This window comes from Mixophyes fleayi, chromosome 4, assembly GCF_038048845.1.
Source record: "Mixophyes fleayi isolate aMixFle1 chromosome 4, aMixFle1.hap1, whole genome shotgun sequence".
Lineage (NCBI taxonomy): Eukaryota > Metazoa > Chordata > Amphibia > Anura > Limnodynastidae > Mixophyes > Mixophyes fleayi.
In genome coordinates this window covers 19438775-19453483 of record NC_134405.1, presented here as the reverse complement: position 1 = coordinate 19453483, position 14709 = coordinate 19438775, and the positions used below count along the sequence as shown (strand labels likewise).

Below are 14709 nucleotides of genomic sequence, written 5' to 3'. Positions count from 1 at the left end.
ATAAATGGTATCACCACAGATATACATTCCCAAATATGACATTTTAGTGCACACTTCTAAGTCCTGGCCAGGTACTGACATTTAAGGTCAATAAGTCAGATGACATAATAGAGAAACTCACCCAAAGTGATTACTTCAGGTATGCGAAGATCCATGCAGGAATCACTCTAGACAAATTGTAGTAATTATATAATCTTTAGTTTATTATAGTAAGAATGCCCCCTGATAATTTACCATTCTGTAATCTAGCAATCTTTTGTGCCCCTTACTACTGAACCACCACCATCATAGTTCCTACAATGCTTACCTCCTCTTTAATGCTGACACTTCCTACATCTCTGAACTTATCAAGATATTGTCAATGACCTTCGTCTCTCCTTCTCTTCTATCACCACCTCACACTCCCGCCTTTCAGGACTTTTCCCACACTGCTCCCCACCTTAGAAACTCCTTGCCCCATTTGACCAGACTCACGCCCACCTTCCAACTGTTTGGGGGCTCCCTCAAAACTCATCTTTTCACACTTGCCTACCATGCCCAACCCTAAGACATCCCCTCCTCATGCTCCACCTGCCCATTTTTTCCCTCCACCCCTATCGTCTCCATTTGTTTCCTACTCCTTCCTAAACAACTCCCTCCTCTCACTCCACCTACCCCTTCCACTCGCATCTCTCCACCCATATCCTCTCTGTTTGCTTCCTTGACCCTTTTGATTATGGGGTCTCAAGAGCTTGGCCCTCTGTACTTCCTGTCTCCTCATCCACTTTGAAAAGTTTTCCACTGTTCCAGTTGTGTCTTCAAAAGTAGTTGCTTTTTCTATGTTCTCATCTTGTATTGATTTTTACTGATGCTATTGTTTCTCTTGCCCCTTGCTTATTTGTATTTTGTTCTGTTTGTATCTTGCTGACTGTACGGCATATTCTAAATTAACGATGATGATGATGATGAAATATCCCCTAAAAAATATAATACCTTTTAAAAGACACCAGTTTATTTAGGGTCTCATGTTGGTTGGGATCTCACCTCACTCTGTGAAGGGGTCAGTTGCATTTCCTCTAAAAAGTCAGAAAACAAACTTGGGGACATCACATGGATACATGTATAATGAACATCTGAACCCGATCCTAAGCAACATGGGCGGAAAGTGAAAACCTATGGCCAGGTAGAAATTGCAGCAGCTGAAAGAAAGTGAGGGCCTGTAGTGTTAACTTTATTGTGAATCTCATGACATGCATGGAATTCTGAATTAAGAAAACTCTAAGGGGTATATTTACTAAACTGCGGGTTTGAAAAAGTGGAGATGTTGCCTATAGCAACCAATCAGATTCTATCTGTAATTTTGTATAATGCACTAAATAAATGAAAGCTGGAATCTGATTGGTTGTTATAGGCAACATCTCTACTTTTCCAAACCCGCAGTTTAGTAAATCTAGCCCTAAGACTTAATGTCAGCTTACGATGACTTTGATGCTATACTAGAAAGTTAGCGACTAGGTAAAGGGGAGATGATGAAAATTTAGAGGCTCAGATATATTTGGACATATTTGCATCCAAAGTACAGGAATAAATGATGATGAGTGTTTTTTTGTTGTTAAAAAAGATGAACATAGAAGAAAAATTTTTTATTCAGACCCAAAAAGTGATCTATGTACCATCGCTCATCAGGGCCGGATTTCCCACTAGGCAACCTAGGCAATTGCCTAGGGCCCAGTGGTCCCCAGAGGGCCCTCCCAGGGCCAGCAGTGAAACCACCCTTTAAAAATGGGCCGCTACTTATGGGCCAATGCTATGTGCTTGCCCCCCTCAGGCTAAAGTCTGCCAGCCAGCCCCTGAATAGTGGTATATGTTATGCTAAAAAACTATAGTGCTATGGATTTTTTCAGGGAGGGGGCCCCAAACCATCATCTTGCCTAGGGCCCCATGAGGTCTAAATCCGGCTCTGCCGCTCGTAGCCTGGGCTAGCTGTGGTAATTGCTTAGGGACAAACTTCATGGGGTCCCCTCTGAAAAGACATGTGAGGATACCAGGTTTAGTTTTGGCCCACTTAATGCTGGTTGGCCACCCGGAACTACCTTATGTGCAACATGATGATACCCGATACCTGTTAGGGGTTTGTTGCTACTCAATCAAAAACAGTTATAAAGTACTTCAGTACTTTCCTTGTGCAAAAACAAATTCTAGAAAATACAATGTGAACTAAATGCCAGGCAGGTTTACCACACTCATTGTCCCTTACCTCACTAGCCCGAGAACTGCTGTCACTTTAGCTCATTTGTCCCTTCGTTCTGGCCAATTGGCCCAATAATCTCCCCTCTACCAGCTTTAAAAGAGTCAAGTTCAATGTCTCCCTTGTCCAGAGGACTCACCAAGTACCAGGACTCACAGGTTTTCAGTGACCTCCAACAGTAAAAACAGGATAACCAGAAGCCTAAACTTCAATGCATAGACTGTCCAATACAGCACACAGCGCAACTGGGCACAGCCCCCTTCTTTGGTTTGGTTTCCATAATGCTGGGCCAGGGTAATCTTAGATAGGGGTCCAACCAGAGATTGGCAGCTGTCATAAGGAGGTTGCTACTGGGCTGCCTCTTCCCAAGCCCACCCATCCAAGGGCCCCCTGTAGCTCTGAATTCCACTGAGCTATCTAGCTGACCGCAGCCTGGAATAATGGTGCCCCACTTTGGATAACTAAAGGGTTGGGTATGGATGAGAGCTACGAAAACTCCCAATGTAACCCCTTCCTTTACTTTCCCCCAAAGTCTGGATGAGATAAGTTGAGCACACTTGCTTGTATATGCCCACCTTACGGTGGGTATACAGTGAGTGTAATCTTTTATAATGGGCCAGAAACCCTGCTTTTGCCACAATCTGCAACCAGCAACAGGCTATGACAGGCAGTGTGGGGTCCTCCTGTTAGAATAGACAGGAAACCCAGCCTGTTCAGCAAGGGGCAAAGCACTGGGGCTCCTCTCAGTACCCCTGAAAGTGTGTGTTGCAGTAATAAATAAATGTAATACATGAGTATTTGTATATGTAACACTACTGGTCCCAGGAGCCATAAACTGTTTGGATTTGCTGGTGCTTGTAGAAATACAATTGCCACTATACCCATGGCTGCCAAAGCATGCTGGGTCTTGCGGAACTACAAGTGTCAGTATGCCCTAGGACCTGTAGTGCCACATAAAAAATACTGTTAAAAAAAACACAGCGAAAAAATATTTTATCAAAGTAAAGATCCCAGAAAACCTCCTTGTCCAATTTATTATTCAACTAAATCCACTTCTGCCTTCCAGCTTTTAACTCATAACAGGCAAAAAACACAAACATATAAATAATGTATACTGAGAATAACAGACCAGGATGAAATTAATGTATGGTCGGGATCCAAGGGGAGAGCCCCCTATATAGTAATATGATAAAAAAGGGTGGATTAGGGCAATATTAAGATTTTATAAGGAAAACCCTCTATGAATACATCCAGACTGGTATTGTTGGAGCATATTTGAAGCCCATTGAAACTTCTGATAGGTTCCTAAGACATTTATATAATGCAACTTCATCCAATAGAACAGCGTCCTATATACAAATCACTATGAGACTTTATCTTTACAAATCTCCCAGTACATTATACATTTTCCACACTCCTAGACGTGGTAACATGAAGACATCATATGTCACCTCCATCTGCTCCTTCCTTCCTGCACACCTGAGGACAGGGTCAGTGCGGATGTGGCAGGAGAGGACAACCTATACATGGGGAGACAGGTCAGCACTTATACAAGACAAGTACAATACACAAGCTGCTTAGTTCCTATTAGATCAGATGCTGCAACATTGTTAGTACTAGCAGCCAGCATGCAGAATGTATGTCACCTACTTGTAATACATACATGTAACCTGTGTCTTACATGTGTGTCAGGTTTTATATTATTCATCTTATAACACTACAGATAGAAGTGTTACTTGGGAAGATGTAGATTTAAATATTTAGTGTTATTTCTTTTCTTTAGAACAGATTTAGGTTATAGTTGGCTCAGCAGCTGTTGTGGAACTAAAAGTCCCATAATTCTCTGTCAGCTGAAGGTTACCTGCCCTTGTGTCATATCTGTATTGTTATGGTGTCCTCATTAGATGGCTGTGTGTGATCAGAGAAGTGCTCAGGTGAGTGTGATCATTATCTGCCCCAGGTGGAGGTATTAGCAGCTGATGGGAGGGGTATAAAGGGCTGATCTCACCACTCCTGTCCTTGTGCTGTTTGTCCTGCAGTTAGAATGGGGCTGTGGGTGAGGTGGATTTGGCTGCTGTTGGTGGCTCTGGTTTATGGATCAGGATTTGGCAGTGCCGGGGAGCATTCCTTGGTTAGGCGCCAGTCAGATGCTTGGTGGAGGGATTACCAGCCCTCTGTACCTCAGTGGGGCTCTCCTAGAGGGTCTCATGTGGGGGCTGCTCGGCCTGTGTCAGGATGGGGCCCCTCTGTTAGGTATGATGGGGGAGCTGCTCAGTCTAGACAGCTGCAGCCCCCCCAGGACTCTCCTATCAGTGTGCAGTGTGGAGAGGACAAGATGGTGGTGACTGTGGACAGAGACCTCTATGGGAATGGGAAGCTGGTGAAAGCCTCTGATCTAACCCTAGGTCCCCAGTCCTGCAGGCCTGGCCCCCAGAGCACAGTTACCAGTGTGGTCTTTGAAAATGGTCTTCAAGAATGTGGGAACAGTTTACAGGTATGTTTAACTGTACATGTGTGCATGTTATGTTCCACATTTGCCCTATGAAGATCACTCTCACACCACAATGAGGGTGGCCCTCTAGTTGGGTGAGCAATATACAGCCTGCCAAATCCCCAGTAGCTAGTGAACTCAATGTATGAGGCATTGGATTCTAATTCATAGGCTGCATTCTTATGAGTCTTGGATCACTCCCAAAACATTTATTTGCCTACATTGTAAGAAAACCAGTTCACTCTGAGTCATAGTCAATTAGGTCCTGGATCATGCTAATGTGTTTTACTGAATAAGGTATCACAGTAATGTGGATCTTCCTTTCCAACCCTATGGATGTGAAGGAATATAAGCCTTATTACTGTGCTGTGTATTACATCTGTGCTCTGTTCCAGTGCATTACTGTGATCCTGGGACCTAATTGAATATACCCCTATATATTTCATAACCTCTAGGTGGTTCTGTTAATTACAGTCTTGGTAAATACTTACTCCCTGTATGTTTATAAAGACTAGATGTCTGAAATATCTCTCTCCACTTTACTGCATTTCTAGCCCCATCTGTTTATTACAATGAAACCTAGCAAGCAGGCAGCCACAACTGTGACACAGCAAACAATGGAATGACCACCCAGATGAATGTGTAAAATGGTACAGAACATCTTTGCAAGTGGTATTAACCAAGTCAAACCCCAGTGGGTATAACAACTGTGTGCTTGAGGAGTGTGTCCTCTTATTAATGCTCTCAGAATGGAATCTTAGTCCAGAAATGTTACAGGTGCCCTTGTTGTGCTATTTAGTAAGTGAAGGGTCCTGCACTGGCTGAGAGGTGCTCATTATCAGTGGGCAGTATAGGATAGAATATTGAAGATTCCCAAGGATGTGCTGCAGATCACCCTACAGAGGTGTCCACTGATGACACTTGTCCACAAACCTGCCTGAAGTCTCTCTACTGTTTCCACTTTGTGGTTTCCATTACATGCACCTCCTACTTGCCAGTGTAATGTAATCAAGCCTAGATTCTTTCCTGGTGGTGCATGTATGGCATCTGTCAGTGTACCAGGCTTGTCCTTACCACTGTATGGTGGATTATGTTCTTCAAAAACAAAATGACCATTATAGACAGTAGTAAAAATGCATTGCAAACACAAATAAGTAAATACATCAATCTTTGTCTCCCATATGTAAAACGTGCAGTAACTTTATGTAATATTAAACTCCATGACTGCAGGGTAAGCTGGCAAAGGGCATATGCTCAATTATCCCACAGGTCCAATATCCTCAGGCAAGGGAAGGAACCCTGATATGGGCAGACATTTATATGGTGTACTAGGTACAGTTCATGTATATAGCATGTTGTGACTGAATGGTGGACATCACTGGCAGTACAGTCAGTTCCCCATAAGGAAAGTCCTAGGCACCCAGCAGTATTCTCTTCCTTATATATTTACAGGTGCAGGTTGCTATATGCCCTCATGAGGGTTCAATGGTTATTACTCATGGTTGCCTGAGAACTGTGGCCTTGAGAGGGCCCCACTGGTCTTTCCATAAGTGAATGTCCTATGTAGGGGGGGTGAGATTGATCTTTACAACACCTACTTGTCCTTGCCCCAGTAACATAATGTTACCATACCCCACTATCTGTTATGGGGTAATGGCCTAAAGCAAGAATAGGATGTACCTCTGCTTGTAATGTTTGATATATGCTTTAACCAGCAATTGAAGCTCTGACATCCAGATGTCAAATTCCTCATTTGTCATTGTCTAATGATTTTCCCATTGAGGGAGAGAAGGACTTCACCAGTCCCTCTTCTAGGTGTATGGGAATAGCCCGTTCAATTGGCCCTTAAATTCATTCACCATTTAATATTCAATCATACCAGCCAACAGGCTCTTATCCATACCCCCTGCCCCTTAATAGTCTGTCATAACAATAGATGTGTATAAATACTCTTCAAAGCCTTTGTTCCTGTAAATGGATGACACATTACAGTAACTCTTGGTTTTGTAAGTGTTTGTAGACTGGATGATGAAGAAATGTCTTTACTTTATCTACAGATGACTCCAGACTGGCTGATCTACATAACCAACCTGATATACAGTCCAACATCTCCCAGGGGTGTCCCCATCACCAGGACCAACCCTGCTGTGGTTCCCATCCAGTGTTTCTACCCCCGGTGAGTTTACACTAATTGCAGGGTATATCTAACTGGTATCCGGCAACCATACCTAACCTTGTATTTTGAAAAACTTTTTTAAAATCACTGCAGGATACACAGGAGTCTTAGCTGAAACCATCCCTTGGGTTGTTTTTGAGACCCTAACTTTCATATGGTGCTCTCATGCATCCTGGTTTTGTTACTAGAAATCTTCTGTCTAAGGATTTGTTTTCTGTATTTAAAACTCCTGGGATGAGCAGGATAAGAGGGTCCAGAAACAAATGGAGAAGGTTTTCTGGCATTGACAAACATCAGGTCACAAAGGTGTCAAATAGTTATTAGAGCTCCTGAATCTCTGATGCATTACGAATCTAGAGAATTACCTTCACTACAAGAGTCATCATTTATATAGTGCCAATATATTCCGTAGCGCTTTACAATTGGGGTGATATAAGTATAGTGGGCTATCTCTTTAAGCGGGCAATAGTGGCCTTGATGGAATACCATATCTACTGACCAGTGATGCTAGTCTTCTAGAATAAAAAGGACTTTCACCTCCAAAAATGGTACATAACTCTCCTTTCCCAGCCTATGAATCGTCACTGGTTATCTGATGTTGGCAATATGCATCTATGACCTATTGATCTGAAGATGGAGAGCTGTCTAGTGTTCTGACTCCTTGTAACAATATTAGTCACTGGGTATGTGACAAGCAGTCTCTCTAGCAACATTCTCCAGAGTAAATGCCTGTATCCTGCTTATTAGGAGAGCAAGTACCTGGTAGCTATGTTGGCAACACTCAGCTGGCAGTATAGGGTGCAGATCTACTACCAGTCATGAATTGAGGGGTCACTCCTCGTCTTCTGCCTCCCTAAATAGTCAAAGCTGGAAAGACATGTAATTTTGAAGGCCTATCCTGGGCAGAACCATGCCTCTTGCAGAAAATAACCTTCCATTAGGTCCACAATATGGTCTTTAAAAATGGCATTTTTATTTTGGCTGGTCTGCCAAGTATTGACAACAATTCCTGTAGAATAAAATGTTGTCTTAAGATACATATAGTGACTTCTAGAATCTGAGTATATTGATTTAACCTTTATACATGACATACTTGCTAAAATGGATCTGATACAGTGTTGGTGATTTTTTTGGCTTGTCTAATGTGGCTTAAAGGTTTAAGTGGTAATTCTGCTCTAATTTGCCTCTAATACTCTACCCTTGTTGGTGGGCTTGATTCTCTTATGTAGACACGGTAATGTGAGCAGTAACGCAATCAAGCCAACATGGGTTCCGTTCAGAACCACAGTGTCCTCAGAAGAGAGGTTGTCCTTCTCGCTGCAACTAATGACTGGTAAGTGGAGTTGGGGGTAGATGGTGTTGTGTCTAGTTCTCTTAATCTTCTGTTTACTTTACAGATGACTGGAGTGCTCCCAGATCTTCATCTGTCTTCCAGCTGGGGGACATGTTCTCTATAGAGGCCTCTGTGGACACTCAGAATCATGTCCCTATGACTCTCTTTATTGATCGCTGTGTGGCCACTGTGTCTCCTGATGTGAACTCCAACCCTCGCTATGAGATTATTACTTCCAATGGGTATGTCATATAGGGTAATGTTCAGGTTGATCTAATAGATTTAGCCAGGAGTCTAACCAACTTGTTCTACAGGTGCCTGATGGATGGTAAGGAAGAAGATTCCTCTTCTGCCTTCAGATCCCCAAGACCCCAGTCAGACAAGCTCCAGTTTACAGTTGATGCTTTCCGCTTCATTGGGACAGATGTCTCTGTGGTGAGAATTGACTGTATTCAGCTTATAATTGTACACCTGAAACTGCCCCTTCTATTGTCGTGGCTCAATCCTAGACCTAATTCAGCTTTCCTTTTGTTCCAATTCAAATCTCCTAGATCTACATCACTTGTTATCTAAAAGCTGCTGCTGTCAACCAGACCCCTGATCCCATGAACAAAGCCTGTTCCTACAGGAAAACTTCTAGCAGGTGAGGATGTTCTCCAGTAGCTTCTCTAGCCTTATACTTTTAGAGCAGTAAAGGTATGGGATCCTCTTGAGGAGGAGACACCGGTGCCCCAGGTAAAACAGAAAATTCTGTTATTGTACAGAAATCTAGGTATACGGCAGAGAAACAATCAGTTTCTCTGCTCTATATCATCGCGGTGGAATGTAACCATTTTAAAGGACTTAAGGTGAATATCACTGGAGGAAGACTTTGTGAGCATAACCAATAGTCTTTCATAATACAAGTGCTTATGTCTTAGTGGTGGTTTTGGTTGAATGATAGAAGATACTTTTTCGGCCAACAAAATAACTGAACACATTCTATCTCCACTGTATATAGGAACTCGTTCCCTATAAAACACTATTTGTTGCAGGTCTTTGTTTGGAGTATTGGGAATTATATCGCTATCATAACTAGAGATGCTCTTGCTTTGTATTCTGAAAACCAAACTCTCCCGAACTTAGGGGATCCGATTTAGGCGCGCAAGCCGGCTCGTACTTTCGAGCGTCCTCGGATCTGAATCGAGGCAAAATGTCATTGTTGGATATTGCGGGTTTTGGATTCCATAAGTACCACCCTACCCAGGAGATCCAGCACCATGGCTCCTACAAACAGGGGTAGCAGTGTTATGATCACTTGGCAAAAACTGACTGGAAATTAATGATGAGGTTAATATTGTATAATATATTATCATAACCTGAGGTCTCTCTATTCCCTATAGCTGGCTTCCTGTGGAGGGCTCCAGTGCAATCTGCCAATGCTGTGACTCTGGGAACTGTGCCACTGGTCAGAGCAGGAGACTGGTATCTGGTGGGAGACCAAGAATTGGCAAGAGAGAAATTGCAGCTGGTGAGTTCTGAACCTCAAGCTTGACAAGAAAAACGGCTGTCTACCTCAAGTTGTTTCACTGTTACCCTCTCTAGATTCTACATCAATCTTGGCATTGGGGAGTGGTCAGGAGTGGGGATATTATGCCTCACATTGGTTAACACAACATCTATAAGGGATGAGAATAATTGTATGGCTAACAAACAAATGTGATAATAAACTTACTTCACATTGCATATAACAACTGGGAGGGGCAGCATGAACAAGGTGAAGAGCTTCAGAGGGGGAGGGTACAGGGCATTTCCTCCAGGTATGTCACATGACCTCACTGTACTGTGTACAGGTCAAGATGCGCCAGTCAGCTGGCACTGTGACCATAAGGGGGAGGGGTGGACAATGTGTGGTTGAAGCAGTTTAATTGAGGGATTAGATTGAAGAATGAACCAATAAACTGTCCTAGAAATTCAGTTCTAGTATCTTATTAGAAACCTAGCAGGCATTGGAAGTTCCTATGTCTTGCAGACTCTCTAAAGTTGACCACATGTCAATAAATCCTACTTGCTTGACATAAGTGCTGGGCTGGATCTCTCCCTGTATGACTGGGCTCTGGTGTTTGGAAAGTGGTACATGCAATACCAGTAATGGTCTCCTGACATTTACCACAATTACAGAAAAATAATGCATCTTTAAGGCTGCTTCTAGGCCTGTTGCTTAATGTCGGATAGAAATCCACAATAGGAAACTATTATGACTGTGCTCACTGCACCGTAACTGCCCTCATAATTAGAAATGTATTTAGATGTTTATATAGTGCCAATAACTCTGCAGCGCTGTACAGCTCATCTGTCCCTGCCCCATTGGAACTTAGTCTAAATTCCTGAACATACACAGACTAAGGTCAATCTAATGTCAGCCAACATTGATGTTCCCTAAATTTAACATGACAGAACTTGGGTAGGTTCAAGAAAAGCATGTCTGGAGTACCTTAATTTGTGAAGTAGCTTTTTGAGAAGCAATGTGTGGCTTGGGTGTTATGTAACCCTCGGCAGTCCAGTATTGCAGGACACATTAAGTTTACAGTAAGAGGCTGGGAGATTATGAAACTTGGCTGAGATTTGGCATATATATATAGGTGGGGGAGGGGGGGGGTTGAAATGTCTACTTTAGAGTGGGAATACTCTTGCCTGACCCCCCCCCCCCCCCCCCCCCCCCTAAGGGTTTTTTTTTAGCTTCGGTTTACTATCAAGAGACTTTCCTTCCAGGTTCTCAATCTGGGTTAAGCTCTAGTGTGTTCATGTTCCTGTGGCCTCAACACTGTCTATCTGTGTTTAATTGCTACACTAATTGTGCTGTCCTATTCCTCCATATTTTCAACTGCAGACACAACTGAAAGGATATTTTTCAAAATTCTATTCTTTCCTGTAGGCCCATCTACAGAAGAACATGGATTGGCAACCTTGGGTCCTCTACTGGTGGTTGGCGCAGAACCTGTCCAGGCTTCCAGAGCAACAGCTGAGTCTGGACACATAGAACTGTGGGTGCTGGTGACCATTGTGTCAGTCAGTCTGGTTGTTGTAGCTGGATGTTTTATTCTGACTGTAAAACATGCCCTGAAGAGACGGGCTAATGTACTGGCTGTCAATGAATAAAAGGCTTTATAAAAATCTATTCGTTCTTGGGTCATTATGGTATGAGATGTTCAAACCAGCTGCACATGGGTTGTTGTACTGCTCTTGTGCAGGGTTAATTTGATCATTGCAACAGTTGGTCCAAACTAGAGAACTGAACACACCTGAATTTAGCATATCCGAGTGCAGAGCCGGCTCTGCACTTTCGCGCATCCTCGGAAATTGAAAACGAGGCAAAACTTCATTGTTGTGTTGTCAGATCTCACAAATTTTGGATCCTATAAGTACCACCCTCCATGGCAATCCAGCGCTATTTAAGACAAAAGGGGTAGCACAGTTATTGGCAGCTTCCAGTGCAGTTGGGCATTGTCATTGGTAAAAAAAGAGGAGGGTTAGCGGTGTCCAAAGTCTCCAGTGGCATTCAGGAGAGCTCAATTGCTAATGGTCATTGCTGAAATAGAAATGGGTCTGGCAGGCTTGGTCTTCTAAATCTGCAGTCAAATTGTTACCTATATAACACCCTACAAAGATGTCCATTGCTAATTGTCACTGCTGAAATGCAAATAGGATTGGCAGTGTTCTTAATCTGCAGTCACATTGTACTGTTATAAAAATAGATTCACAGCAGTAGACTGAAGACCAGGAGCACCAAGCAACTGCTGACACCAGTCATGATAGTAATCACTGTCATCTGCTAAAGCCTATGTAAAAGTGCATAGTGTTAAATCGGAAACAAATGTAAAACCCTTTTTACCTTGGTCAAGAAAAAAAAGACCTGTAATCAAGGCAGTTATCTGCAGAAAAAAATAAATTGCCAACATGCCATTCTACACATGCAGTGGCAAGGAAAGAATGTGGCCTTTGCCTTTCTGAGTGCTAGTTATGCAACTGCCACTGAGGCATCTTGTAAGGTCAGTCATGACCAAGCAAGACCTCTTCAATCTGACTCAAAGTGGTGTCCAAATACTTTTGTGTAAAAGCCGAGCTGGAACTAAACAGTAAGGCATTAGAGGAAAATGTATGTTCAGATTCAGAAATGACACAAATCCCTGAGGGGTGTCCATCCACAAGTGCTGTGTGATCCTGACACTTTTCATAGTGTACCCATAAAGAAGGCCCCTTGCAGCATTTCTGCAGATGTGTGCCTGAACAGCCCAGGTGTAGCCGGTGTTACACAAATTGAGGATGCCACTTTGGAAATGCAACATGATGAGGGGGATATTTGTGTAGCTGATGAGGGTGCTAATGAGAATGATGTTTGTGTGAGTCCTGCGCCAGTGGAAGCAGTTCTTGCAAATAAGGCCATTATTATGCCTGGGCATAAGACCAAAAAATCCACCTCTTGTGTGGTAATTTTACCCAAATCCAGCCATTTGTAAAACCACGGTCAGAGGTAGGGACCTTAACCATCTAGGAACCTCATCCATGTTATGCCATTTTGAAGCAAGTTCATGGCAAGCTGTTGGGAAAATCAGAAACTAACAAGCAGTCATCAGCTAGGACCCGTCTCTCACCTACATCTCCGATGCCTGCAATCAACAACCACAACAGTGTCCTCATCAATATTCTCAGTAGCGATCCGAGTTAGTCCTGCATCCAAGGTGCTAAGACTAGATGACTCCTCCACTATCCTGGATTCCTCAGAAGAATTTTTGAGCAATAGTCCTGCTGCTGGGGATGAATCTTCATCCCATAAGCAAGCCAAGAAGACTACTAGTAGTTTACAACAATTGATCCTCAATCCTTTGCAAGAGGAAGCAAGTATGAAAGCTGTCACCCAGTTGCAAAGCTGATCAGACGCCATGGCATCTATGCTAGTATTAGATCTGCGTCCACTATTATTGCAGCTGGTTTTAGACCGTTACCTGCGGTCTTGTGTCCCTGTTACCAAATTCCATCACACCATTTAGAATCACAACATACTAGAAAAGCAATTTCTCACCTCTACTAGAAGGTTTGTAAAAAATTGAATTATTGGGCTAAGAAATGCCATTCCCACTGCACACTTAACCAAAGATATGTGGCCAAGTGTAACTGGGCAAAGTAAAGATTATATAACTGACAGCCCACTGGGTTGGTTATTCGCCTTCACCAGCAGGAACAGCAGCAGCATATACCCAAGTATGTCACATTTGTCAGAGGCAGGCTACTCTGTATCACTGGTTTTACTAAGAGGCATACAGCTGACAATCTGTTGCAAAGACTAAGGGATGTCATTGTAACATGGCTTATCCCACTGGACTCTCCTTAGGATATGTAATTTCTGATAACGCCACCAATATTGTGAGAGCATTACAGCTGAGTGAATTTCATCACATTCCCTGTTTTTCTCACACATTAAACTTGGTGGTGCAGAGCTTTTTAAATAATCACAGGGACGTGCAGGAGATGCTGTCTGTGGCCGTAAAATATCTGGACATTTCCGGCATTCGGCAACAGTGTGTAGGAGATTGCAGCAGCTACAAGAGCAATTTAATTTGACATGCCTCCAACTGAAGCAAGAGGTGGTGACAAGGTTGAAATCCACCTGGTATATGCTTCTGCAGATGGAGGAACAGCGAAAAGCTATCCACGCTTACTCCACAAGCCATGACGTTCGGAAAGGAGGGATGCATTTTACTCAAGTGCAGTGTAGAATACTTTCAGTGTTGTGCAAGGTGCTGAAACCATTCGAAGTAGTCACCTGTAAAGTGAGTTCAGATACTGCTAGCTTGAGTCAAGTGATTCCCTTAATTAGACTTTTGGAAAGGCAGCTTGAGAAACTGAAAGAGGAGATTAAACCAAACAATTACGCGAAGTATGTCGGACTTGTAGATCAAGTTCTTTATTCGCTTGGCCAGGATCCAAGAGTTTTCAAGATCTTGAAATCTGATCACTACACTTTGGCGACTGTGCTTGAACCTAAGTTTAGGAGCTATGTCTTCTCTTTGTTTACAGCTGACCCAGATCTGAAGAGATGCAAGGAGCTCCTGGTGCGCAAGATGACAGCTCAAGTGCTACGTGACAGGACGGCGTCTCCTTCAGTTTCTCAGTCAACTGCTGCTAGGAAAAAAACTTGGCTTTCCCAAGAGACCCAGGGATGATGCAGATGACTCTGCACAACATTTTGACATCTGGTCTGGTCTAAAAGTATTGACCAAAAAACGTGACACCTGATCCTAATATCAACATCCAAAGGATGGTGGAGGATTATTTTAATGACCGCATAGAAATACACATCAGACAGTCTCTTTACATACTGGGAGGAAAAAAAGGGAATTTGGAGACCCATGTACCAACTCGCTTTGCACTGCCTAAGCTGCCCACCCTTCAGTGTGTACACAGAAAGAGTTTTCAGCACAGCCGGGAACCTTGTCAGCGATCGG

General features: G+C 43.1%; 1 protein-coding gene across 1 annotated transcript; it reads left to right on the top strand.

Annotated features, from left to right (window-relative positions):
- Positions 1–4266: 4266 nt before the first annotated feature.
- Positions 4267–11384, top strand: LOC142151084 (zona pellucida sperm-binding protein 3-like). The gene is made up of 8 exons (XM_075206384.1): positions 4267–4721; positions 6776–6894; positions 8124–8227; positions 8292–8469; positions 8542–8662; positions 8779–8870; positions 9610–9737; positions 11142–11384. Exons 1-8 carry the CDS (start codon positions 4272–4274, stop codon positions 11363–11365), a joined length of 1416 nt encoding a protein of 471 aa, XP_075062485.1. The 5' UTR covers positions 4267–4271; the 3' UTR covers positions 11366–11384.
- The last annotated feature ends 3325 nt before the right edge of the window (positions 11385–14709 follow it).